The following is a 24,384-nucleotide window of genomic DNA, read 5'->3' on the forward strand; positions in this document are numbered from 1 at the left end:
CGAGCCCGCCCCCGGTCCCGCCGCTGCACAAAGCCGCGCCAAATCGGCGGAGCCGGGCGGGCCTGCGACCTCCGGTCCTGCTCCTCTGGTTTCACTCCAATCCCGCCGCACCGAAGTGTTCTTAAAGTTCATTTCGCAATCTGTATTCTTTGGGACTAACAATTGTTTCCTAATGCGGATGTAATTGTTTCTGTCGGTCTAGACTGCAATACAGGACCTCCGAATGGGGCCCGATAAACTCCACGTGCGCCGCTGTGGCCCCAAACACTCCTCGGTCCCACATGTTTCTGCCCTTCAAAATATAACTTGGTCTTCCCAAATCACGCACCCTCATATACTGTTTTGCACCACCCCACCACCTTGTGCGTACCTGCCCCAAACGCCACTCTGCTCTCCAAAGGATAGTTCCGTGCTCCTAAATACTATCTGTCGCCCCACCTATTCTCTGCTTCCTAAATGCGTAACTAATCTGCCCCATTCCACCTCCCACATTCCGATGTCCTCGCCCAAATACCTGGGTGCCCCTTCCACATAACTCAGGACCCCTCCCACTTAGCGCCATTTCCTCCAGACAGCGCCGCGACAGGTCCGAGCCCCCTCCTAAAACCCCCAATCCCTCCATCGATGATACAGTGTGTTCCTCCCCTTCTCTGTCCAAGCCACTGCCTCTCCTGGCCAGGGCTTGCTCTCTCCAGTCTCTCTCTGCCCCCAGTTAGGCAGTGCCACCCAACCTCCTCTCCCCTGACCCGGGTAGCCCCTCAGCCCTCTCGGGCAGGCCGGGTGAAGCTCTTGGTGACCACTAGAGGGCGGGAGAGCCCGGCCAGCGAGCCGCCGCTACCTGGTGGATTCGGGGAAAGGAAAGACCCTAGGGTTGGGTGGAATTTCGTACTTCGCTAAGTGGAAATTTCTTCCCCCGCCCCCTTCTCGAGAGAAAGTCAAGGAAGGAACTTGGGCTGCTGGAAAGTCCGGGAGGGGCGGGGACTGTGGGTTTCGGGGTAGAACCGTGTATAGGACTGGATAGGGAGAAGTTAGAAGGGTGGGGCTATCCGGGAAGTAGTTGGGGGAAGGGGTCCAAAACTAACACCGAGTTTACTCATTGTCGAGCCTTCCCCTCCTTTCTCAGCCCCCAGAGTGGGACTCCAAGCGACCCAGTGAGAATGGGACAATGGTGTGGAGGACCCACAATGCCGCCCCTGGGCTAGAACTTTGACCTAGTCCAATTTCTCTGTTATTCTTCTCACCAGGGCTGTTGTCCTGGGGCTAAAATAGGACCATGGGGACCCAGGTCAGGCTCCAGACTCCCTCCACCACCTTCTGGAGCCAGGGAGTGGTTGGTGAAAGAGGGGAGGCCAGCTAGAAAACAAACAGGTTGTCAGACAGTTGAGTGATTGAAGCCCACATACCTTATTTGAGGGGCCAGAAATGGTTGGGGAGGAGGAGGAAGAGGTTGGAGGTAGGGAAAGGGGGAGGGGGTGGAGCTTTGTCACCTGTCACCTGCTCTGGCTGAGCCTAGGGCGGGCGGGGGACCGGTATAAAGCAGCAGGCGCCTGTGTCCGCTCCACCTCGTGGGCAGCTCCGGCCTGAGTTTGTTCTGTCCCCTCCCCACCACTTTGCCACCACCATGACACCGGACATCCAGGCCCCTTTCCTCTCCCTGCTGCTGCTGTTCCCAGTGCTTACAGGTGAGGGGCACAAGGTGGGGAGGGGGCTGCCCTGCTCCTGTGGTCTTCCCAACTTTCTGTGGGTTTTGCTTCCTGGGAGATGGCATCCAAGAGGCAGAAGTTGCAGACGGGTGGCCTAGTTTCTGCCAGAAGAAGGAATAAAGGAGTGAGGCTAAGGAAAACCTGAGAAGAGACCCTCCACACACACCTGGAGGACTCTGGGTGCCAGGAGCAGACGTATGTCCTGAAGAGAAGTCTGGAGGGGTTGGGGGTGGAATCAGGAGAGGAAAATCTTAGGAGTGGAAAAGCCCACAGTCCAGGAGCAGACAGATATGGGAAGAGAGACAGAGGTTGCCAGCCAGGAAGGAGAAAGAGAGCTGACTCAGGGGCCCACTCCCCAAATCCTCCTGGCATTACTTCCCCAGATGCCAGAGAATGTATTTTCTCCTTATGCTGATTTTCCCCCCAAACATACTCTGTAACCTCTATTTCTTACAGTTGCCAATGTCCCTACCCTGACAACCTCTGACTCCATAAACCCCCGCAGAACTACGCCAGTTTCCACTACACAAAGCAGCCCAACGTCCAGTCCCACTAAAGAAACTTCTTGGAGCACAACTACCACCTTACTCACAGCCAGCAGCCCTGCCCCAAGCCCGGCTGCCTCTCCAGGCCACGACGGAGCCTCGACTCCAACCAGCAGCCCTGCCCCAAGCCCAGCTGCCTCTCCAGGCCACAACGGCACCTCGTCTCCGACCGGCAGCCCTGCCCCAAGCCCAGCTGCCTCTCCAGGCCACGATGGAGCCTCGACTCCAACCAGCAGCCCTGCCCCAAGCCCGGCTGCCTCTCCAGGACACGACGGAGCCTCGACTCCAACCAGCAGCCCTGCCCCAAGCCCAGCTGCCTCTCCAGGCCACGACGGAGCCTCGACTCCAACCAGCAGCCCTGCCCCAAGCCCGGCTGCCTCTCCAGGCCACAACGGCACCTCGTCTCTGACTGGCAGCCCTGCCCCAAGCCCAGCTGCCTCTCCAGGCCACGACGGAGCCTCGACTCCAACCAGCAGCCCTGCCCCAAGCCCGGCTGCCTCTCCAGGACACGACGGAGCCTCGACTCCAACCAGCAGCCCTGCCCCAAGCCCAGCTGCCTCTCCAGGCCACGACGGAGCCTCGACTCCAACCAGCAGCCCTGCCCCAAGCCCGGCTGCCTCTCCAGGCCACAATGGCACCTCGTCTCCGACCGGCAGCCCTGCCCCAAGCCCAGCTGCCTCTCCAGGACACGACGGAGCCTCGACTCCAACCAGCAGCCCTGCCCCAAGCCCGGCTGCCTCTCCAGGCCACAACGGCACCTCGTCTCCGACTGGCAGCCCTGCCCCAAGCCCAGCTGCCTCTCCAGGCCATGACGGAGCCTCGACTCCAACCAGCAGCCCTGCCCCAAGCCCGGCTGCCTCTCCAGGCCACAATGGCACCTCGTCTCCGACCGGCAGCCCTGCCCCAAGCCCAACTGCCTCTCCAGGCCATGATAGTGCCCCATCCCTGACCAGCAGCCCTGCCCCAAGCCCGACTGCCTCTCCAGGTCAGCACGGCGCCTCATCCCCAACCAGCAGTGACACCTCATCCATGACCACCCGCTCTATGTCAAGCTCCATGGTCACTTCAGCACACAAGGGCACCTCATCCAGGGCTACCATGACCCCAGTCAGCAAGGGCACTCCATCCTCAGTCCCCAGCTCCGAAACTGCTCCCACTGCTGCCAGCCATATTACCAGGACAGCCGCCAGCAGCCCTAGCATAGCACTTTCCACCTCCTCCAATCCTAAGACTTCTCAGCAGTTGTCTGTTAGGGTCTCCCTGTACTTCCTGTCTTTTCGCATTACAAACCTCCAGTTTAACTCTTCCCTGGAAAATCCCCAAACCAGCTACTATCAGGAGCTGCAGAGAAGCATTTGGGGTTTGGTGAGTAGCTGCCTTTCCTCTAACATGCACCCCCACCCCCAACCCCCGAAGCAGCCTTCAGAACTCTATGAGGCACTTGCATCAAATCAGTCTTTTCCCTCTCACCCCAGATTTTGCAGATTTATAAACAGAGGGATTTTCTGGGCCTCTCAGAGATCAAGTTCAGGTACAGTTCTGGGTGTGGACTCTGTGGGACTGGTGGATGTTGTCATGACTGTGAGGAGGGTGTACTGACCCAGAAACTGGGACCCATGTCTGAGTTCCCCATTTCTTTGTAACCAGGCCAGGATCTGTGGTGGTAGAATTAACTCTGGCCTTCCGAGAGGGTACCACGGCCGAGTGGGTGAAGGCACAGTTCAGTCAGCTTGAAGCACACGCAGCCAGTTATAACCTGACCATCAGCGGAGTTAGTGGTGAGTCCACTTCCCCAGCTGCCAGCCAGCACCACCCTGCCCGGGACCCTCTCTCTCCAGCATCTGGGTGCATGCTTTTTCTCTTGGAGCTGGTGGGGGGAGAGCCACCTCCTTTGGGAGACTGCTCTGACCACTGCTTTCCTTTCAGTGTACAGTGCCCCATTTCCTTCCTCTGCCCAGGCTGGGTCTGGGGTGCCTGGTTGGGGCATTGCCCTGCTGGTCCTGGTCTGTGTTCTGGTTGCGCTGGCCATCATCTATCTCATTGCCCTGGTAAGTGCTCAGTCCCCAACCCTGACCAGAGTCCCCCTGCTGGAAGGAGCCGTGTGCTCCCCATAACCTCCTGTCTCCCCAGGTTGTGTGTCAGTGCGGACGAAAGAAATGTGAGCAGCTGGACGTCTTTCCAACCCTAGATGCCTACCATCCTATGAGCGAGTACTCCACCTACCACACCCATGGGCGCTACGTGCCCCCTGGCAGTACCAAACGGAGCCCCTATGAGGAGGTGAGGGAGGCGGGGGCGGCGGCGTGGGCGAGGCTTTGTCTGGGCAGTGGTTCTGAAAGGTTACTGGGAAAACCTAAAGAACTGAGAAGAGGTGACATGAAATAAGCAGTGACTGACAAGGCTGGGGTGGAGGTCAGAGGGGTTCTGTGGGAAAGGCTTAGGGAAGAAGGGGGACCTCAGGAGGGTGTGCCCCCCGCAACCAGCACCCCCAGAAGAGCATTCACTGCTCAACTAAACTGGGATGCCCAGAGGCGACATGAATGGGGCACTGCCATGAAGGTGCCCACGAAGGTGCCCATGAAGGGCACCAGGGGAACCCTTCATGGAAGGAGCACCTTGCCCCAGCTTGTCTCCTAAGAATGGAGGGTAGATTGGGAAAGGCTGGTGGGGAGAAGGGGGTCTCTGAATTGGGAAAGAAGTCTCACCAAGCCAGGTGAGCCTGGGTGCAAGCTGGGGAGGCACAGACCCCTTCTTCCTTCTTTCTGCCTTTTACTCCGTGACCTAGTAAATAATTACTTTGCCATCTGGGGCTGAAAGGCCACTCCAAGTGGGGGAAGGGAGAGTTTCCTTTTCCTGACTTTTCCTCTGCCTGGGGACTTCCTTCTTCCAGTTTTGCAGAAACGTGTACACCTCCTTGGGCTGGAGGAGCAGAGAATGGAGGGAGAAAGGGGCAGGAGGGGAAAGCAGGGGGTGCTGAGAGCCAAGGGGAGGGAGCGAACCAGAGCAGGAGGAGGAGGGGGAGTGGCCCTGTTTACAGTCATCTGGCTGGTGGTGGGGGCCAGCAGGTGCTCTCTCCGGATTAACCCTTTGAAAGCTAGTCAGGCTCCTGGACCATTCACCCTATCCTGGGGTGCCATCCAGGGACCCTGGGGAGGAAGGTTGTCCCAGGAAAGCCTCTGCCGCTCATCCTGGGTCTTTTCTGCCCCTATCTAGGTTTCTGCAGGCAATGGTGGCAGCAACCTCTCTTATACAAACCTGGCAGCCACTTCCGCCAACTTGTAAGGACATGTTGTCTTCTGAGAGTCCAGCCAGTACTGGCTGCCTCCCTGGAATTCTTCACTTCTGGGGACCCCCGCCCCCAACTCTGTTCTGGGCTAGTGAGCTGGGCATTCAGGTGGGCTGCTCACAGCCTCCCTCACAGGACCCAAGAAGTCCCCTAAACCATCTTAGCCTTGGTGAAGCCCACCTGAGCCTCTGGGGACAGGCCGGAGGCAGCGGAATGCTGGAATACTGGCTGGAATGCTTGGAAATGGGAGTGGGAACATGAACATGGCTGAATAAAATGCAGACCTTCTCCACGCCCACTACCAGCTTCTGATCTGTTGTCTATGACCTGTGGATGGGTGGGGGGCAATCAAAATGTGTGTGTGTGTGGAGGGGGGTGGTCTGGAAGAGACCTTTGGGAGAGGAGGGGAAGGGAAGAAGGCCAGAGGAGCGGGGTTCATTTGAGAAGCAGGAGGCGGGAGAGGAGATGGCATTGGCATGCAGGTGGACGGACTCCTGTCGCCTGTCCTGCATGGCCAGCAGCGCACGAGGAAGGAGGAAACAAAAGCCTGAGGCTCCAGCAGCCAGCGTGACCCAGCTCTGCCCGCCCGACAGCCGGGCTCGCCCCTATCCCCTGGCCTGGATTTAACTCCCGCACCCTCCTCTCCCCTTGGCATGGTGCCCTCAGGCGGCTCTATTCTTAGCTGTCCGGGTGTGAAGTAAGTCCTAAGGCAGCAGAGTCAACACAGCCACGATAAGGTCCGTGTCAGATCCAGGGCCTGGCGCCAGACTGCCCCACCTGCCTCCTGGCTCTGGGGTCTACTATGTGGTGCCCCAGGGATGGGGAAATAGTTCTGGTTCTGAGGTCAAAGACTTCCCAGATGGCTCAGTGGTGTAGAACCGGCCTGCCAATGTAGGAGATACAAGACTCAGGTTCGATCCCTGGGTTGGGAAGATCCCCTGGAGAAGGAAATGGCAACCCACTCCAGGATTCTCACCTGGGAAATTCCATGGACGGAGGAGCCTGGCGGGCTACAGTCCTTGGGGTCACAGAGAGTCAAACATGACTGAGCACGCACACACTCCCTGACTGACGCACTGATGCCAAAAGCTCAGCTTCTCTGTACACCAGGACTGAATCGAATCTCTGAGACAGAGTTTTAGGTGAAGTAGAAAAGAATAGCTTTATTGTGTTGCCAGGTGAAGGCGGCCACAGTGGGCTAATGCCCTCAAAACCGTATGTCCCCAGTTGGAGATTTACAGTAATTGCTCAAAGAGCACATGATCAGCTCATGGACATTTTTCTGATGGGTTGGTGGTGAGGTAACTGGAATTCAGCATCATCGACCTTCAGGACCAGCTGCTCTGGGGTCTACATACCATCTTTAACTTTTCCCACCTGCAGGGGATATCAGTTTCTACAAAACAGCTCAAAGATATTGTGAATATCCATTGATGAGGAAACAGGGTGTTGCTCAAGACTGTCCTTGACTGTTTCTCTCTGGTCTCCCATTCCCTCCTTTCCCTAATTAACAACTGCTTGACTCTGCCCTTGGAACTCAGGGAAGGTCATGGAGGCTGAATGAAGGCTGTCTCCTATAATCCAAGAAATGGGGGACACAGAAAGGCCTTGTGCCAGGAGCCCCTGATCTCTTTGGGCACCCTAAGTTGCATTCCTGCAGGGCTCCGCCCAGACGCCCCATGGGGGTAGGGGTGGGGGTGGTGGGAGGGCGGGTATCCAATGCAAGCAGCCACCAGAGCGATGTGCCCCCTGGTGGCATGGTCGGTTTGGACCTGGGCTGGGCACAGGTCTGGCAGAAGACTGGGGAGCACAGGGCTTGGGGACCTCCTTCCCTCAGGCACCAGCTCCACCACGCACCCCTGCTCTGAGAAATAGCAGGGAACCCGCCATCCCCTTGGCCTGCCACAGCCAGCACAGAAGCTAAGAGGAATGGGCTCCGGGAAGGCAGACATCACAGGAAGGCCTGGCATCACAGTTTATTGTTTATAAACCATGAAAATAACAGCTGTTGCTTGGCACAGGCCTGGCAGTGCTCACCGCAGGGGGGCAGCAGCAGGCACCAGAGGCCTTGCCAGGCCCAACCCAGTGGGGACACTCAAGCTCAGCTGGGACCCCAAGGGAGACTCGGCACGTTGGCATGGGTGCAGGACAGGTTAGAGCATGCAAGGGGGAGAAGAGGGGGAGAAAAGGCATGCGGCTGGGGGTACAGGGACCCAAATAAATAAAGCAGGATGGGAGGGTCCCTTTCCCTCACCAAAGAGTGCCTGGGTACTGTCCAGCCAAAAAGCCTCTCTGCCCCAAGACTGAAGTTCAGCATGGATGGGGCAGGGAGCTTGGCAGGGCGGAGGGCAGAGCTGGGGAGCATGCCCAGTGTTCCGGGTGCCTTCCCTCCCAATCAGCCTGGGGAGGAACGCAGGGCAGGTGTGGGGCAGGGGCTCTCTCCATGATTGGGGCAAGATGCCAAAGGCAGGGCATGGGGCAGAGATATGGTGGGGGTGGGAACCTGGATTAACAGGCAATAGGGAGAATGGGGGACATCCAGAGAGGTGAGTAGAGGAGAGTCCCTTGGTCAAGAAAGGCCCTGGGAAGACACAGACAGGAGAAGGGACAGGACCATGTGGGAGGAAGAGCTTAAGGGAGAAGCTGCCAGAGAGATGACCCGGCTTTAGGAGGCGTGGAGGGCCAGGGCCCAGCAGGGGCCCGGGAGGCTCAGTCCAGCTTGGCAAAGCCCCCAATGGTGACCTTCCTCTCCGGCTTAGTGCCCACGGGCTCCTGTAGCTGCACTGCGCCACCCCCGATGAAGCAAAAGGCAGGGCACACAGGTCCCGAGCAGTCCAGGGGGCACTCCAGAAGCCCTCGGAAGGACACGGCATCGAGGAAGGAAACGCGACCCCGCTCGTAGTCCAGGCAGATGCCCAGGCGGGGCGGCAGGGGCACTGTGCAGCTGGCCGCCGGGCCGTCCCTCCCTGTCAGCCCCGCATTCGCACTGGCCCCAGCCCCCAGCAGGATCTTGCCCATGCCGATGGTCAGGAAAGCGAAGGGTGGCGACGCCTCCACGGTGGCGTCCTCGGCACCGCTGTCGTGTCCACTGTCTGGGTCGTACCTGCAGGAATGGGTGTTGGGTAGAAGAATGTCGGGGGTGGGGTAGATGGTACCCAAGGTCTGAGATGTTGGGAGGATGGGATGTCGGGGAGCACGCAGTTCCAAGGATTGATTTGGGGACATTGAGAAGAGAACACATTGAAGAGACGGGCGTTATAATGTAGGGCTGGGGTTTGGTTTGGTGAGAATGGGGAAAGGCAAGCACATTGGCCAGAGGGGTGGGGGAGGGGAGGAAAGACAGGGTATCGCTCAGGCACACTGGAGAAAGGCAGTGCTTCCAACGCAGGCAAGTGGGAAGAAAATGGCGCTGGGATATCGTGCTGGGAGAGGGTTTTGAGGGTTAGAGAATCTTGAAAGGATGAGGGGTTAGCGGTGGGGAGAGGCGGGAGCAGAGAAAACATGCTGGGAAGGGGGATGCTGGGAGAGAGATGAGGGCGGGTCAGTGTCTTAGGTGAAGGGTGTTGCAGGGATGCAGGTTGGGGATCACAGGTTTAGGAGGGAACTGATGTTGAAGAGAAGACACTTCTGAAGAAATGGGGTATTGAGGGATAGAGTGCTGAGGGGGAAAAAGAGCATGTGTGGGTGGCTGAAAAAGAGGATGCTGGGGATGAGAGGGTATGGAGAAGGAAAGTTTAAGGGAAGAATTTGAGGAGGCTGAGACAAGGTGTGGGGAGAAGGAAGTACTGGAGAGAAAAAGTTTTGTGGTGAAAAGATGTTGCCAAAGGGGTGTGAGGAAGAAAGGGCACGGAGACTTGGCGAGATAGTGTGTTAGCCTGAGTGACAGATGGAGGGGAGTGGAGATGGCTTCCTTTTCCATTGCCCCCTTCCCCAGTCACTCCAAAGACCAACCTCCAAAACGCTTTCACGGAGCCCACACTTCTCCTGACCACAGCGCCTCCAGCCTGCCTCATGTTACTTCCTCCTGATTTCCTTCCAGCTCCATCCCAGCAAGTGTGTGCTCCCTTCGTCACCCCGCCGTGTTCCCAGCTCCCCCACCCAGACCCCCAGAACCCCATACCTCCCAGAGGGGCCTGACCTGGGGCTGATCACGTCGGGGGCACCCTGGAAGCTTTCCTGAAGCTTGCTCTCCAGCCCGACGCCCACCTTGACCAAGTAGGAGGCTGGGTCTACGGCGCAGGCCCAGTAGCTGCGGCCCTGGGTCACAGCCACATCGCCCAGGACCACGTCCACGCTCAGGTGGCAGCCTGTCAGCAGCCGCTCGGCAGCCAGCAGCAGGGGCAGCCCTGGGACACTCCTCACCGCTCGCTGGTCCTTGCTGATGGCCAGCCGCTCTCGGCTTGTGCCCCAGCGGCCATCCAGGAAGAAGTGCAGGACTGGAGTAGGGGAGGGTTAAGACAGAAGGAAGGACTTCAGGGACAAACACTGGCACTGGGGATCTCGAGGTGTCAGCACGAGACACTGGGAATTTCAGAACACAGAACAAGTTGCCGAGGGACGGGCAGGGGGCTCTTGGGAACAGGGCCTGGAAAACTGGAATGGGGAGTATAAGGGAAGAAGAAAGGGCATCCCAAGTGGGCATGGGACCCCAGGAAGAGTTTTAGTGATGACTAGTGGGCATGGAAACCAGTCTCCCAGACCCAGCTGACTCGCTCTGGCTGCCTCTTCTATTATGCCTATACTCCAGAGCCTCCGCTATTTTCTGGAGAGTCACTTGACCAACATTTATTGAGCCCTGGTGCTGTGCTTAGTCGCTCAGTTGTGTCCAACTCTTTGTGACCCCATCGACTATAGCCCGCAAGGCTCCTCTGACCATGGGATCCTCCAGGCAAGAATACTGGAGTGTGTTGCCACACCCTCCTCCAGGGAATCTTCCCAACCCAGGTCTCCTGCATTGCAGGCAGATTCTTTACCATCTGAGTCACCAGGGAAGCCCTATTGAGCCCTTGAAAAGTGAAAAGTGAAGTCCCTCAGTCGTGTCCAACTCTTTGCGACCCCATGGACTGTAGCCCACCAGGCTCCTCAGTCCATGGGATTTTCCAGGCAAGAATACTGGAGTGGGTTGCCATTTCCTTCTCCAGGGGATCTTCCCAACCAAGGGATCGAACCCAGGTCTCCCGTATTGCAGGCAGATGCTTTAACCTCTGAGCCACCAGCTCAAATTCTCGGCTAAGACTTTACACATTAGCAAGTCACTTAATTCTTACAACAATGCTATGGGGTAGGTGTTGTTACAATACCTACAGAGGAGGAACTGCAGGTTCAGAAAGGGTGAATAATTCACCCAAAGCCACACCACTGGCAAGAGGCAGAGCTGGGATTTGAACCCAGGCAGTCTGGCTCCAGAGCTAGTGAGGATGACCCACTGGGTTATGCAGTCTCTATGGGGCCCGGCCAGCAGCAGCTGTCCATGCCGGGGTCCCAGGCACCCAGGGCCCACTCACCGGGCGCGGGCGGAGTGTGCAGATGCACGTCCTCGCTGTACTCGCCGTAGCCGGCCTTGTTGCAGCCGCGGACACGCAGCACGTACACAGAGCCCGTGTCGGGGTTCTCCAGCAGGGCGCTGGTACCCCTCACCTCCTCCCGCCGCTGCCAGCGGGTGGGGCCTGGCTGGGCCGGCACGTCGGTGCGCCGGAACTCAATGGTGTAGTGCCAGGCAGGTGGTGAGTGGGGGGGCAGCCGCCAGCAGAGGAAGATCTGGTCGTAGGCAAAGGTGCGCTGGGTGTCGATGACTGGAGCCTCGGGCACTGTTGGAAGAGACAGTGGGGGTCAGTCACGGCCTGGCCACGGGCATGGTGTGGAGGGTGGGCAGGAAAAGGGAAAGCAGCGGGAGCCGGGGGGGTGAGTGCGAGTGAGAGGGATCTGGGAAGACGCCTGTCTGGGCCCTGGGTGCGGGAAAAGGAGAGGCAGGTGGCCTGAGGCCAGTCCTGGGCTGCCACTCCCTCGATCTGGGCCTCAGTTTCCTCCTCTGTCAAATGAAGGTATGAGATCACGTGTTGTCCTTTCTTTCTATGACCCTTTTTAGTCTATGAATACAGAGGAGCCCCAGGGAAAGGCAGGTAACGGCCACTGGAGCCCACCCAGGCAAGAGGGCGCTGAACAGGAAGAGGAAACTGCACGGGAGACAGATGCGAGGAGAAGCAGCAAGGCAGAAACTGGGGGCAGAGGGCCAGTGCAAGCTCGATGGCACAGGAAGGGTCAGGGGAAGAGAAGGAAAGCCTAGGGGGCAAAGGTCATAAGGACAAAAAGTCAGAAATGCAAGGATTAAGGGTCAGGGTAGAGGATGGTGGAGGCGGTCTGGTTAGGGCAGGAAAGAGAAGGAAGCCATGGGTGGGGAGCCGGGCTGCGTGGGAGTGGCAGGGCAGGGCAGGGGACCTGGCAGAGGGGGCAGGACCCCCAGGGCAGGGCCGCTGACTTGCCTGGGGTGCTCCGGAGCAGAGTCCGCGGTGGCCACAGCCTACAAACAAAGAGAGGGAGAAGCAGCGCTGAGCGCGGTGGGACGGGGTGGCCGGGTGGGCTAGGTGGGCAGGACGGCTGGCCAGGCCAGGTGGGAGGCTTGGGAGTTAGTTCCCTGGTGGGCACTGCCCCCCGGGCCCGCTGCTGGGGAGGAAGGGAGGAAGGCTCTAATGGGACATAGGGCCTGGCCATCTCCTCACCTCGCAGGAAATTAAGCTCTGTCAGCAGCTTCATCTCACGCCCCACATCCAGCTGGCAATGGCGGAAGGAGGAGCTGGCAGCTGGCCGGAATGTCTGGAGGGCCTCTGTGGCTCGGGCAATCCTGGGATGGGGGCAGGCAAGGGTCAGATTTTCCTGTAGCTCAGATGGTAAAGAATCTGCCCACAATGCAGAAGACCTGGGTTCCATCCCTGGGTCGGGAAGATCCTCTGGAGAAGGGAATGGCAATCCACTCCAGTATTCTTGCCTGGAGAATCCCAAGGACAAAGGAGCCTGGCAGGCTACAGTCTGTGGTGTCACAGAGTCAGACAGGACTGAGCGACCACCACCACCAAGGGTCAGGCACTGCTGTCTGGGCCACCGCCCTTCCCCTTGATTCTGCCGTGTCTGGCCCTAGAGCCTTGGTATCGGCTATGGCTCTCTTCCCTGTCCCTTTGGGCAACAGCTGGTATCCATTTGGCCTGGTGAAAAGTCCTCAGGGCCCAGCTCTCCGCTGGGCAGGACTCTCGACACTGCCTGATACATGGGCTACACCCACGATGCCCCTACCCTGCAGGAGCCTATGACCCTGTGCCATGCCCCCTGAGTACCTGTTGTGCAGTTGTTTGGCTGCTTGCACAAAGCAAGGCTGGTCTGTTTCTTTAAGAACCTCCTGAGCGTAGCCCACCAGACCTGAGCCGTCCAGCAGGCTCCGGTGCTCCTGGATCTGGGCGCTGAGACGGGCCAGCCGTTCTTGCTGACACTCCTCAATGGCCTGAAGCAGTGACGCCCGCTTCTCCTCCAGCACAGCCCCCAGCCCCCGCACCAGCTGGGACACCTCCTCCTTGGCCTGCTGACCACTCACCTGTCCAGAGAGCAACATTGACTGCCTCCTTCTTGAAGGCTGCATCTGCTCCAGCCTCCTCCTGGGGCACCACACCACGACTAGGATCACAAAGGATCTGGGGAAATCCTACCTACCCATTCAAATGGGACCAGGCTCATGGCTCCACGGTCTCCTGTACACCCACATAGGCTCAACTCCTGACCATTTGTGTTAATCTTCCTGGAGGCCCACACCATGATCCTGACTCCTTGAGGACTCCCCCAAATAAAAGAGGCCACGACCACACTAATATCCACCTGGATCGCACTAACGTCCACCAGCATCTGTGCCATCCTTACCGCCCTTCCCCACGTCAGCTGATTCAAGCAATCTGGCAAAAGGTATCAGAGCCATCGCCTCACCCTCCTTGGTCCAAGGATGTGTGCCATCCCCAGCAGGCAGCTGAGCCTGAAGGCATCTGAGCTCCATCCCTGGGGCTTTTCAAGCTCTCCCTCTCCAGGGTGATAGACACCCTGTCTCCACTGTAGCCTTGGGTACCGCCTGGCCTGGGGCACTGCCATTTCTGACAACCTGGTTTAACCAGAGCCTTGACACATCCACGGACCCCACATGGGCTTCCTGAGTTTGCAGCCAGGCGAGTGGGCTGTGCCCATCTTCACCCCCTTCCTGCTCCCACTGCCAGGCAGGACCCAGGGCCCACCTCCGTGCCCTCCCTCACCTCCGTGTGCCTCACGGTCTCCTCCAGCTCACAGATCTGGGTCTGCACTGTGTCCTGGTTTCCCAGGATGTATGTCAGGCTCTTTGTCAGCTTGTCCTGAGGGGGAAAGAAAGAGGTGGGCATCACGCCTGGCCCTGAAGCAGCCAGCAGTGCAGAGGAGAGGTGAGTTGGTGTGGGTGTGGGCAGTCCTGGTGTTGAATGAGGCAGGGTCCTCACCTTGAGGGCCTGGTAGGCACTGACCACTGGCGTGATTTTGTGGCCGCTGTGGGTGCGCCGCACACGGCAGAGCTGGCACACCAGTCGTTGGCACGTCTTGCAGTAATGGGTCACCTCTTCCTTGTGATCTGGACACATTAGTCCCTAGGGACAAAAACAGCAAGGAAATAGTCAGCCAATGGCGTGTGTAAGGGTGCTGACCTACCACAGGGCAGCTCCCTGCCCGGCCTCCCCTGGGCTGGCCGCAAGCTGGTGGAGGGGAGTTCAGACGCGGTGCTCCATGGTGCCACCTGCTGGTATGCCCTGGCAATCAAGGAGAACCTTTCCTGCAAACCACCTTCCTCCTCCCTTCCTCTGCATGTGGTAATAACAATAATGGTTAATAATTAGCCATGTCTATCTTGTTTACTGCTGTAGCCCCAACACCTAGGATAGCACCAGGTACTTGATAAATAATTGTTCAATGAATGAATACATGACAGACCTTTTCACTGTATATAAATAACTTTCACAAACATTATCTCAGGAATCCTCCCATCAACCCTGCAGGTATGGAGATTGCAGGGCAGATATATTACAAGCCTCATTCAGCAGATGAGATGGAGGCTCAAAGATGTTCAAAGATTTGTCCAGTGCCTTTATTGTTATAGAAAAAGGAGTTTGGCAATGGCAAACCTGTGGCCACCTCCTTTTGGAAGCCCACAGTGCCGGGCATGCCCTCCCACCCAGCACCACCATGCCCTCCCCCCCTTCCCAGGCCCTGCAAAGGCTGGCTCACCTTGGGGCGAAAGGAGAGGGTGGGCAGGGTGGGTTCATGCTGGGCCTTCTGGGTGCCCCAGGGATGGAAGAGCTTGAAGCACTCGTTGCAGAAGGTGGCGCGGCACTCGGTACAGCCCTTGGTGGCTTCTAGTTGCGGGGGCTTGCACAGCTGGCACAGGATGGCACCACCCACACTCACACTCTGGCGGTACCGCTCCACCACACGCTCCAGGGTCAGGTTCCGGAAAAGCCCTGCCAAGCCCCGCTCCCCCAGCTCCACATCGCCCTGGCAGGCTGGGCACGGGAACATGATCACCTGGGGGTGCAGAGCACCTCGCTTCCGCCCGGGGTATGTCCCAAAGCCTGTGGATGGGCCAGGAAGTAGGGAGGTGAAAATCACAGCTGACTCAGGGTGGGGGAAGTCTGTTCAATTAAAGAATTAATTTTCATTGTGCCAGAGCTCAGCTCTTAGCAGAGCCTGGATGGGCAGTACCCCTTGAAAAATAGACAGGTGCCCCTGGCCAGGGATGGCCCCTTCCATCTTCCTGATGGACATCCCAGCATCCCCATCCCAACCCCATGGGTGCCAGCCCCACCTGACTTAAGCAGCCGGTCCAAGCGGTCTGGTTTGGGGAGAGTTCTGCGGGAGAGGCGAGGGCTTCGGGTGGATGGGGTGGAGGCAGGAGAAGTGGGCTCGGAGCTGGGGTCCCCACCATGGCCTATGTAGCCCTGCTGGCCCAGGACCTCCCGGGCACAGGCCTGGCACACGTTGTGGGTACAGGGCAGCACCAGCGGCTGCTTATACATTTCTTGACACACTGGGCACAGCAGTTCCTTCTCCATGTTCTTCATGCTCGTCTGTGGAGGGACCAGGAGGTCGGATCAGAGCTTGGACACCTGGGTATATCTCAACAGGCGCCTCAACTGCATTTAAAGACCCAAGGGTTCTTGGAAATGAGGAAGAAAAACTACAAGGGACCCGACAAGCTATGGATTTTTCGCCAGCATCAGCCTTGGCCTGGTTCACAGGCCTTCCAACTCCGTGTCCCCAGCATGCGTCCCTCCTGCAGAGCTACATACTTAAGGAGGAGAGATGGCTGGAGCTCAGGTCTCCCCCAGTCTCAAGCCCCACCCCCTGTCCTAGTCTCAGCCGGACCGACAGCCGCTCTCACCTGGCCTTTGCCCCCCTCCCCCCGTCTCCCGGCAGCCTGCCCCAGGCACTTCTCTCAAGGACACCGCCCATTCTGCAGCTCTGTGCAGAGGCCACCCCCCCCAACCCCCGCCTCCCCGCTTCTCTGGCATCCCCCTTTCCCTCCTCCTCCGCGTGATTTCTCCTTATAACCAGGCTCTCTCCATCCTCCTGCTCACCCTGTCTGTCCTCCTGCGGTGGCTCCGGCCTGCAGCCGCCTTCGCCTCCATTGCCCATCACTAACCCATCTGGCTCCTCCTAACCCATACCATTTTGCCCCCCACCATCCGGCTCTCCTGCTACCACCCCAGGCATAACCCGGCCTGTCGCAACCCCTCCCAAGGTAGGGTAGAAAGGAGCGCGCCGCCTATTTGCCCCCTCCCCACCGGAAGTACCCCTCCCTTTTTCGGTGGCGGGGGTCCTCAGGCTATGCCCCACCCCCACACCTCACCTTGGTCCCTCTCTTCGCAGCCATCCCGGTCAGGGGCGCAGCTGACACAAAGGAGGGAGGGACAGGGAGGGAGGGGGAAGGAAGTGGTGGGGGGGAGCAGGGTTGGCACCGCCCCTGGGAGAGCCGGGCACGGGTTGCCATGACAACCGCAGGCTCGGAGGCAGCCCTGCGTGGGGGTGCGGTGGGGTGGGGTCTCGTGAAGGGGTCCAATTTGGGAACTGCACCGTGGTGCGGCTCCTTCCTCGCCCCCGACCTGTTCTCAGTTTTCTTGGAAAATACCCAATCTCACGCCCCTTCCTCATAGCATAGCCCCGTTGCCCTGCAACCCCAGCCTCGGTGCACGGCTGGAGGCTACCCCAAGCCACCCGCTGTATCCAGGCAGCTCCATGTTCCTTACACCCCAGCAGATGGACGCCTTCACGGCATTCACCTCCGGGCTGCCCCCGGGATTACCCTCTCAAACCTGCATCCCGATCCTCCCAGTCCTTTCGGCCACTGACAACCCCCTGGCTACATCCCAGCATCTTGCGGGACCCCCACCTGTTCGAGGTCCCGGCCTGCCCCGGACCCCTATGCTCCCCCTCCCGTTCCCCTCGACCCCACCTTAACTCACACTGATGCGGACCAGTGCATCCATGATAGAAGTGAAGGTCTGCATATCCTCACCCTCAGCCATGGCCCTAGCATGCCCGCCCGCCCCCGGGTGCCCGATCCCGGCTGCGGCTGCGAACCCCGGGCTTAATGCAGGAGCCGGGTGGGGATGTGGGGAGGGGTGAGGGTGAGATGTCACTGCGCATGCTCCAGGGACCAGCATCTACCAGCGCCCGTCGAGGTAGGAGGTGGGAAATAGTTTTCCCCACGTGGTTCTCAGAAGGCGGTCGGGTAGCGGGGCAGTAGTTAGGTAACATGGAACGGTATTTGAGGGGGAGCCATTTCTTATGTTCAAATTCTTCACTGGCTTCTAATCTTACTCATGGAAAGCAGAAGGATAGTTTTAGAGAAAGATAGACTCCAGGATGGAAGGACTAGATTTTGGTTTGGGCAAGAGTCCACGGGAGATATCAAGGCAGTGTTCATGGGGGGGTTAGTTTTGAAGAACAGGCTGACATAATTGACAAAGAAGACAGAAGCAGTCCATGGGCCCGGTGATTTGAAGAGTTAAGTGCAGCTTGCACTGAGAGGCAGCAGATGCTCTGGGTGCGGGGAAGAGCCGGGAACCAGGGTGGTGGCCAAGGATGCTCCTTAGACGCAATATTTCCTCCCTGCAGGAAGAGGGCGCTGCACTCAGGCGCTGAGGGGGAGAAAGAGGAAGGCGTTAAGGGAGAAACAAGGCCACGTTAGGCCTTGACGCATGCGCACAGCCAATCGTCCCCGGTTCGGCTCTCCTCCTGGGCAGAAGCACGGATTGGACCCAAGGGCAGGGCATGATGGGTAACGGGACCAACGGGATCCCCTCTACCCCACCAACCCGGGAGGACGAGTTGGGGTCGGAGTTGGGTGGACTAGCTTTCCTGGTCCTCTCCCCACAGAGCTGACGTGTCCTGGGTTCCAGGCGATGGGCATTTCCACGGGGCGGGAGGGTTCGGGGTGAGGAATTCCTGGGGGGTCGCCGCGAGGTGTGGGGAGTTGGGGAAGGTGGCTGCAGTCCCCGGAGTGCTTGGAAGTGATCGGGCTCTCGAACTCCCGGACCTGCTGAATCTGCCTGCGGCTCCTGCAGGGAGGGCTGGGCCTGACTCTCCGTCTCTCCTCTCCCCCGCCCCAGTGGTGGGTACAGGCACGTCGCTGGCGCTTTCCTCCCTCCTGTCCCTGCTGCTCTTCGCTGGGATGCAGATGTATAGTCGCCAGCTGGCCTCCACCGAGTGGCTCACCATCCAGGGCGGCCTGCTTGGTTCCGGCCTTTTCGTCTTCTCTCTCACTGTATCCTCTCAGCGGGGGAGTGGGCAGAGTTGTTTGAGGGTAGGAAGGGTGGAGGGTCAGGTAGGCTTGTACCCTTCCCGTTAACCCGCACGTCTCAGCCCCCATGGCACGACCGACGCCTTAACTCCCTCAACCCAGGCCTTCAATAATCTGGAGAATCTTGTCTTTGGCAAAGGATTCCAAGCAAAGATCTTCCCTGAGAGTAAGTGAAAATTTGAGGTTGAGTATTTGAACCCTTTCTTGTAAGCCTCACCTCTAATCTCCTCCAACACTGTGCTGAACTTCCAGGTGCTTAGACAGTAAAGATTGTTGAGGAACCATGTGTACTCACTGTCTGAAAACAGATGATACTTTTGGATACAGTACTTTTTACTCTTGGAATTGGAGCTAGGAGAAAGGGCTTCTGAAAGCAAGAAACTCATTTACTTTCTGGCCAGTTTCCGGGGAAGGTTTGAGGGAATAGGCAGGTCTGCGCCTGTAATGAATATATCCAAGGAGGGTGTTCTTTGTTTCCACCAGAAAAAGAAGGGCCAAATTCACTGAAGGATTCCAGGGTGACATGGACCCAATACTAATGAACTGTATTTGAGATGATTGTGAAGAGCCTAAAGTATCAGATAACACCAGCTTTCTGTGTCAGCAGGAATCCTCACCAAAGTAGAATAACTGTTAGATTGTTTTCCATTTGAAAGGATCCTTGTTGTTGCTCATGTACTCAAGAATTGATGATTTAGTTACGTATGGAGAATTAAGTTCATAAAGCAAATTAGGCGTCAAGGCCAGATCACCTAAGGATGCCACATGCCCCAAATTGATAGCAGATGCCATCTCCTGTGAAGCCTTCACCTGTCACTGTGGCCGTCATTTCTTCACCCTCCTTACCTCTTGCCCTCTTCACCTGGCCGCTCTGCAGGCTTCCAGAGCTCCTTCCATACAGCAGAACATCTCTCTATTAGGTTTTGTTTTTCTGTGTATTGTCTTCATTTGCTTCTGAAAGAAGCCTCTGTCATGGGAAAGCTGCTTGGCCCTCTTCACCTGCCCTCCTCAGCTGGGCAGGTGGGATTGCCCTTGCTATCTGCCCTCCCACCTTCTCTCCAGTCCTACTCTGGCTGTCTGGAGACCCTTTTCTGCCCCCATGGGTGTGTGTGTCCACACACTCCGCTCTCCACTTTATGTCCAGGGAGTGAGAACCTCACTTCCAGCACTGGCCAGCCAGTTTAGTGAATTGATCCCCTTTGGCTGGCTTCTGTTGAAAAGGCCGTGACCCTCTTCCTCAAATGCAAGCAAGCCTTACCCTTCAGACTCTGCTGTCATCTTTCCTTTTTACTGGATGCAAGCCAGGATAGGGAAGTTAGGTGATATTTGGGGCAGAGCTGGAAATGAGAATGCATCTGGTACTTCCATGTCCTGGGTATCGATAAGACCATCTGATGTCCCCTTGCTGTCATGCCTTACCTCTCCAAGCAGGTCCCCCAAGATTCAGAGAGCCCCAGATTTCTCCTAGACCCAAATATGAATGCCTGGTGTCTCCATTCTGACCACCACCCTCCTTGTCACCTTTTGCCTCCCCAGTTCTCCTCTGCCTCCTGTTGGCTCTCTTTGCATCAGGCCTCATCCACAGAGTCTGTGTCACCACTTGGTAAGTGCCTGACAGCTGGATAAGGGGTGTAGCATCCTGCCCTTTGGCACTTGACCCTCCTGTGATGGTTCCAGACTTCCCCATACCTCCCTCCCGCTCTGTTCTCCTTCCTGTCCCCTTCCCCATTTTCCTAAACCTGAGCCTAGATTCTTTCCCTCATGCTGGTGTCTGCTGTAGGAGGCACCAGGCTGGCAGCATGCCTATTAATGCCACCACTGTTTTTCTTCACCCTGTAGCTTCATCTTCTCCATGGTTGGTCTGTACTACATCAACAAGATCTCTTCCACTCTGTACCAGGCGACAGCTCCAGTCCTCACGCCAGCCAAGGTTACAGGCAAGGGCAAAAAGAGAAATTGACCCTGAATGTCTAATAAAGTTGGTTCTTTGTAGCTCTGAGCTGTGATACACTGTGGGCCTGTCCTGCCCATGCGTGTACGTGGGTATGTGCAGAATGCTGCGGCAGATGGGTACCTGCTGCTCTCAGTCCTTGGGGATGGAGGAGCTTTCCTTCCTCCAAGGTTCATTTTTACCAACTGTTTATGGAGTGCCGTCAGTGCCAGGCACTTTGCCAGGCACTGGAGTGGCGTATGCTTGTGTAAGAGTCTCATAGAAGAAAAGCGTAAGAATGATCTGCAGTCCTGCCTTTTGGGAAAAGAGGTGAAGACTGCAATGCAGGAAGGCCTGCTCATCGGAGCTGGAATAGATCTTGAAACAGAGGAGTAAACGAGGGAAAGGCCCCTCACCCCTGCGTCTCTCCACGGGATTCCATTTACACCTCTGGGGGCTTTGTTATTCCAGCTCTCCACCCTCCGGCACTTCTGCTCCAAGTCTGCAGGTGGGAATTCCCTACTGGTGTTGCCCTTCTAAACCTGTGTGTTCTCCAGCATGGACAGATGCCTGTGTTTAGAAAGACTCCCAGGTTGATCACTGTCTCTATCCTCTTTGGTCTGAGTGCCTTCATTTTTTTCCTGTCTTGTAACCAAAGGACTAGGAAACATCTTGCTGCTGCTGCTGCTGCTAAATCGCTTCAGTCGTGTCCGACTCTGTGCGACCCCATAGCTTAAGTTGTAATAATAGCAAAGTATAGAAAACGATAGGGACAAGGCCACCAACCTTGGAGCCGGCCTTAACGGAAGTGAGGGAATGTGACCTCTCAGGTCTACTTTGTCCATGCTGTGCCGTGAGGAGTGCCTCTCTGACCAGAGTGTCTGTCCTTTGGAGCACCTAGGCACCCTCCCTCTTGGTGGTGTGGGCTTTAGGGTGCTTACTGTGCCTTGGTCAGCTTGATATTCCCCACAGAGCCTGATGATGGGCAGTGAGGACCAGAGTGTTGGTTGAATGAAAGAACCTGCCCTCCTGGAACAGAAAATTCAATACATGGGATGTGCCTGAGTTAGGGAGTAAGACCCAATGAAGGTGAAGAAGTGAGTCAAAGGAACTCTGGTCCACGATTAGACATCCCCACCCTCCCCATTTGTAGCCGGAATCCAGATCCTTTAACCTCTGTCTCTAGGCTAAGGGAATACCATGCAGTTTGCCCAGGTTACCTGCAGAGGGTGCCATGAGCTCATGTCTTCTCCAGGAGACTGGCAACACTCAGCAAGTTGGCACTGAGGGCTTAGAGAGTTCCTACTGGGTCTTAAGGTTCTTGTTGAGTCTCTCCAGTGGAAGCCAACTTTTGGAGGACATGAGAGACTGGCTAAAACCTGAATCAAGTCTCCTTGCTCCTGGCTGTGAGTGGAGGCAAAGACAGTTCAGTGGAGACCAGAGCCTTCCTGAGAAGGAATGGTAGTCCTAAGCTTTGACTTACCTAGTGATGGTGGGGGGGGGTTACCATATGTGGGACCCTTGGGGAGAAGAAATGGTGCCCCAAAAGGGTCCTGGACCTTCAGGAAGCTGGGTGAGTTCCAGGTCTCAGTCCGTCAAACCCTGTCCTGGAGTGGGCAGAAGGCCAGGTGCCAGCCCAGGTGAGCACCGACATGGGAAATCTGACCACCTGGGGGCATCATACCTTCCAAGATGAGAACTGGGGCCAGGTTACTGGAGGTTGGGGAGAAGCCCAAGCAGGTGCCAGGACAATGCCAAGGTATCTGGGCACCTGCTGCCACCCACTGCATAGGCCTCAGGGACAGTATGTGGCCAGGAATAATGATCCCTTCCTCAGGGAACGGGTGCATTTATCAGGCAGGCTGGCGCCGACGTCAGCTCTCCACCCAGCCTGTCCCTGGGGTGCCTCGCCGGCTGCCTGCACCTGACCTACCAATTAACCCTAGCAGGGGTATCCCAGCCATCTAACACCATCATTAAATAAGGGGGCGTGAGGCCATCAGAGCTTTTGGAAACCTGAAGGTGAGAAGGGCAAAGGTGCTAACCTCTTGGCCCCAGGACGCCTGGGGCTCTGCTCCACCCTGGAGGCTGGAGGCCTAGGGGAGAGAGGGGCGGTCGGCCCCTGGAGGACCGGGGGAAGCCAGATGTTTCCTCCTGCTCCCTCACACGTGGCCCTGACACCCGCTGCCTGCTCCGGAAACAAGAGTAAATAACACAGGGTGGGCTCCTGTCCCAGAGATGGACTCCTTGGGGCAGGAGGTGATGCCACCTAAGAAGAGGGCAGTGGGAAGGTGAGACGAGGGGGCTCCCCTGCCCGGGCAGAGGCTGGACCCCCCCGCCACTAGGACTGGCACTGGCAGGAGGGGACGCCTGGCATTTAGGGCATCTTGAGGGTCAGCAGGGAAGGGGGCGCCCAGGGCAGGCAGGGAGGGGGAGTCTGCGCCAGGCCTTGGCTCCAGCCCTTTCCGGACCTTATTGTCCTTGGTGAGAACAGGACGCGGTCCTGTTCCCACTGCCCAGCCCCTCCCCCCCGCCAACTCTGCTCCCCAGGGGAAGGATGTTGGGAAACAAGAGAGACCCAGAGACTGGTAGAGACAGAGCGGCTGAGAGACACAGAGACAGAGACAAAGGGAAACGTTTCAGTCAAAAGCGAGTATTGAAACTCATTGTAGCTTGAGGGAGCCCTGGGCACTGTGGGAACCGGGAAAGAATGGGAAGCCGGAGGCCCTGCCCTCAGGGACCTCCGGACTCGCCTGCCCCGTGCACACTGCTCCTTGACTTAGGGTCACTCACAGAGCCGCCTCCTAAGCAAACAATAGCCAGAACCCTTGTGTGGGCACAGTTAGTGGCACTTGATTGCTTCACCTCAGGTACATTTCTTTGCCTCCGTGCCAGCAGACTGGAAGTTTCTCAGGGGGCAAGGCCAAGATCCTGCTCCCAAATCCCCCCTCCCTACTCCCTGGGGGCTGGGAGCAAACTGGCCACCGTAGGTTGTGCTGTAAGTACTATTTGGTTGAGTTCCTGCCCTGGCAGAGAAGCCGCCTAATTGGCTCTAGAATTGGGCACCACATCCCCTGGGGTGGAGAGCAAAGTGCAGAATGCCGGGCCTGGGGCAGGAAGCAGACTTCAGAGCTGCGTGCCCGGCGCCCCCCTTTCCCTGAGCCACGAAGAGCCCACCATTCCCGCCCCAGCCTCTGCAGCCCTGGCGCTTGGGCTGGGCCCCCTTCCTTCCAGCTCTCCTACCTGGGATGTTTCCTTCACAGGCAACTGCAGGCCTGACTTTATAATGTAACATTCTATGATAATGGGCATAGCAGTTATTAGGATTCTTTCTACTTTTGTATGTACTTGAAAATTCCATAGTAAAAGTTAAATCTTGTGTGTTGTATCCTTTTTTCTGTTCTGTGGGAGAGTGACAGGGAGACTATCTGAAACCACACCTAGAAATAACACCCAAAGCCTAAATTTGAGGCCCTGTGTGACAATGAGACCTGAGCCAAATGGCCCTTATGGTCTGTGAGGAGCCCTTCTCTGAGAATTCCCCTCACCTCAAATAAGCTGGAAGTTCCCCCCACTTTTAGGCTGAAGCCACACCATCAGGGGGGACTGAAAAGTGAGATTCTTCTCCACAAGTCAAGACCCCACAGAAAAATCTTCCCCACACCCCTGTTCTGGGCCAAGAGTTGCCACGAGGGCTGACAGGCTACTTCAGAGCAATTTCTGGATTGAGGTGCCTGTACACAATTTCTGGATTGAGGTGCCTGTACACAATTTCTGGATTGAGGTTCCTGTACACTTGTGTGAGGGTCTAGGCTCATCTGCCAGGGAGACCCCTCCCCTTCCTGCTCTCAGCCTCCAGCCCCCATCTCCAGCCCTTGTGTGTGAATGCTCAGTCGTGTCTGACTCTGCGGCCCCACAGACGATAGCCTACCAGACTCTTCTCCTAGCAAGAATACTGGAGTGAGTTGCCATTTCCTTCACCAGGGGATCTTCCCGACCCAGGGGTTAACCCTGAGTCTCCTGCGTCTCCTGCATTGCAGGCAGATTCTTTACCGTGGAGCCTCGGGCAAAGC

At 57.3% G+C, this 24,384-nt stretch overlaps 3 protein-coding genes across 6 annotated transcripts; 2 read left to right on the plus strand and 1 right to left on the minus strand.

Annotated features, from left to right (window-relative positions):
- The first annotated feature begins 1,537 nt into the window (after positions 1 to 1,537).
- On the plus strand, positions 1,538 to 5,835 carry MUC1 (mucin 1, cell surface associated). Of its 2 annotated transcripts, XM_027531236.1 has the most exons (8): positions 1,538 to 1,682; positions 2,160 to 2,333; positions 2,694 to 3,613; positions 3,724 to 3,779; positions 3,896 to 4,026; positions 4,175 to 4,296; positions 4,379 to 4,528; positions 5,462 to 5,835. In XM_027531236.1, the coding sequence occupies exons 1-8, from the start codon at positions 1,622 to 1,624 to the stop codon at positions 5,528 to 5,530; spliced, it is 1,683 nt and encodes a 560-aa protein (XP_027387037.1). In that variant the 5' UTR covers positions 1,538 to 1,621; the 3' UTR covers positions 5,531 to 5,835. The 2 variants fall into 2 exon arrangements, with proteins under 2 accessions (XP_027387037.1, XP_027387026.1); XM_027531225.1 differs by having other exon boundaries at positions 1,567 to 1,682; positions 2,160 to 3,613.
- Positions 5,836 to 6,677: 842 nt separating this feature from the next.
- Positions 6,678 to 17,217, minus strand: TRIM46 (tripartite motif containing 46). 3 transcript variants are annotated; one of them, XM_027531302.1, is made up of 10 exons: positions 17,042 to 17,217; positions 15,385 to 15,646; positions 14,808 to 15,151; positions 14,030 to 14,173; positions 13,814 to 13,909; positions 12,860 to 13,113; positions 12,251 to 12,372; positions 11,039 to 11,341; positions 9,673 to 9,970; positions 6,678 to 8,637 (listed from the first exon to the last, which is right to left on the minus strand). In XM_027531302.1, the coding sequence occupies exons 1-10, from the start codon at positions 17,102 to 17,104 to the stop codon at positions 8,244 to 8,246; spliced, it is 2,280 nt and encodes a 759-aa protein (XP_027387103.1). In that variant the 5' UTR covers positions 17,105 to 17,217; the 3' UTR covers positions 6,678 to 8,243. The 3 variants fall into 3 exon arrangements, with proteins under 3 accessions (XP_027387103.1, XP_027387110.1, XP_027387093.1); XM_027531309.1 differs by having other exon boundaries at positions 17,032 to 17,109; XM_027531292.1 differs by lacking the exon at positions 17,042 to 17,217 and adding an exon at positions 16,429 to 16,996.
- A 547-nt stretch (positions 17,218 to 17,764) lies between these two features.
- On the plus strand, positions 17,765 to 20,380 carry KRTCAP2 (keratinocyte associated protein 2). The gene is given in 6 exon segments (XM_027531324.1): positions 17,765 to 17,814; positions 17,816 to 17,859; positions 18,191 to 18,345; positions 18,484 to 18,547; positions 19,918 to 19,984; positions 20,221 to 20,380. Coding segments are annotated over 6 exon segments (486 nt in total). The 5' UTR covers positions 17,765 to 17,779; the 3' UTR covers positions 20,342 to 20,380.
- Positions 20,381 to 24,384: the final 4,004 nt, after the last annotated feature.

Source organism: Bos indicus x Bos taurus, chromosome 3 (genome assembly GCF_003369695.1).
Source record: "Bos indicus x Bos taurus breed Angus x Brahman F1 hybrid chromosome 3, Bos_hybrid_MaternalHap_v2.0, whole genome shotgun sequence".
Classification (NCBI taxonomy): domain Eukaryota; kingdom Metazoa; phylum Chordata; class Mammalia; order Artiodactyla; family Bovidae; genus Bos; species Bos indicus x Bos taurus.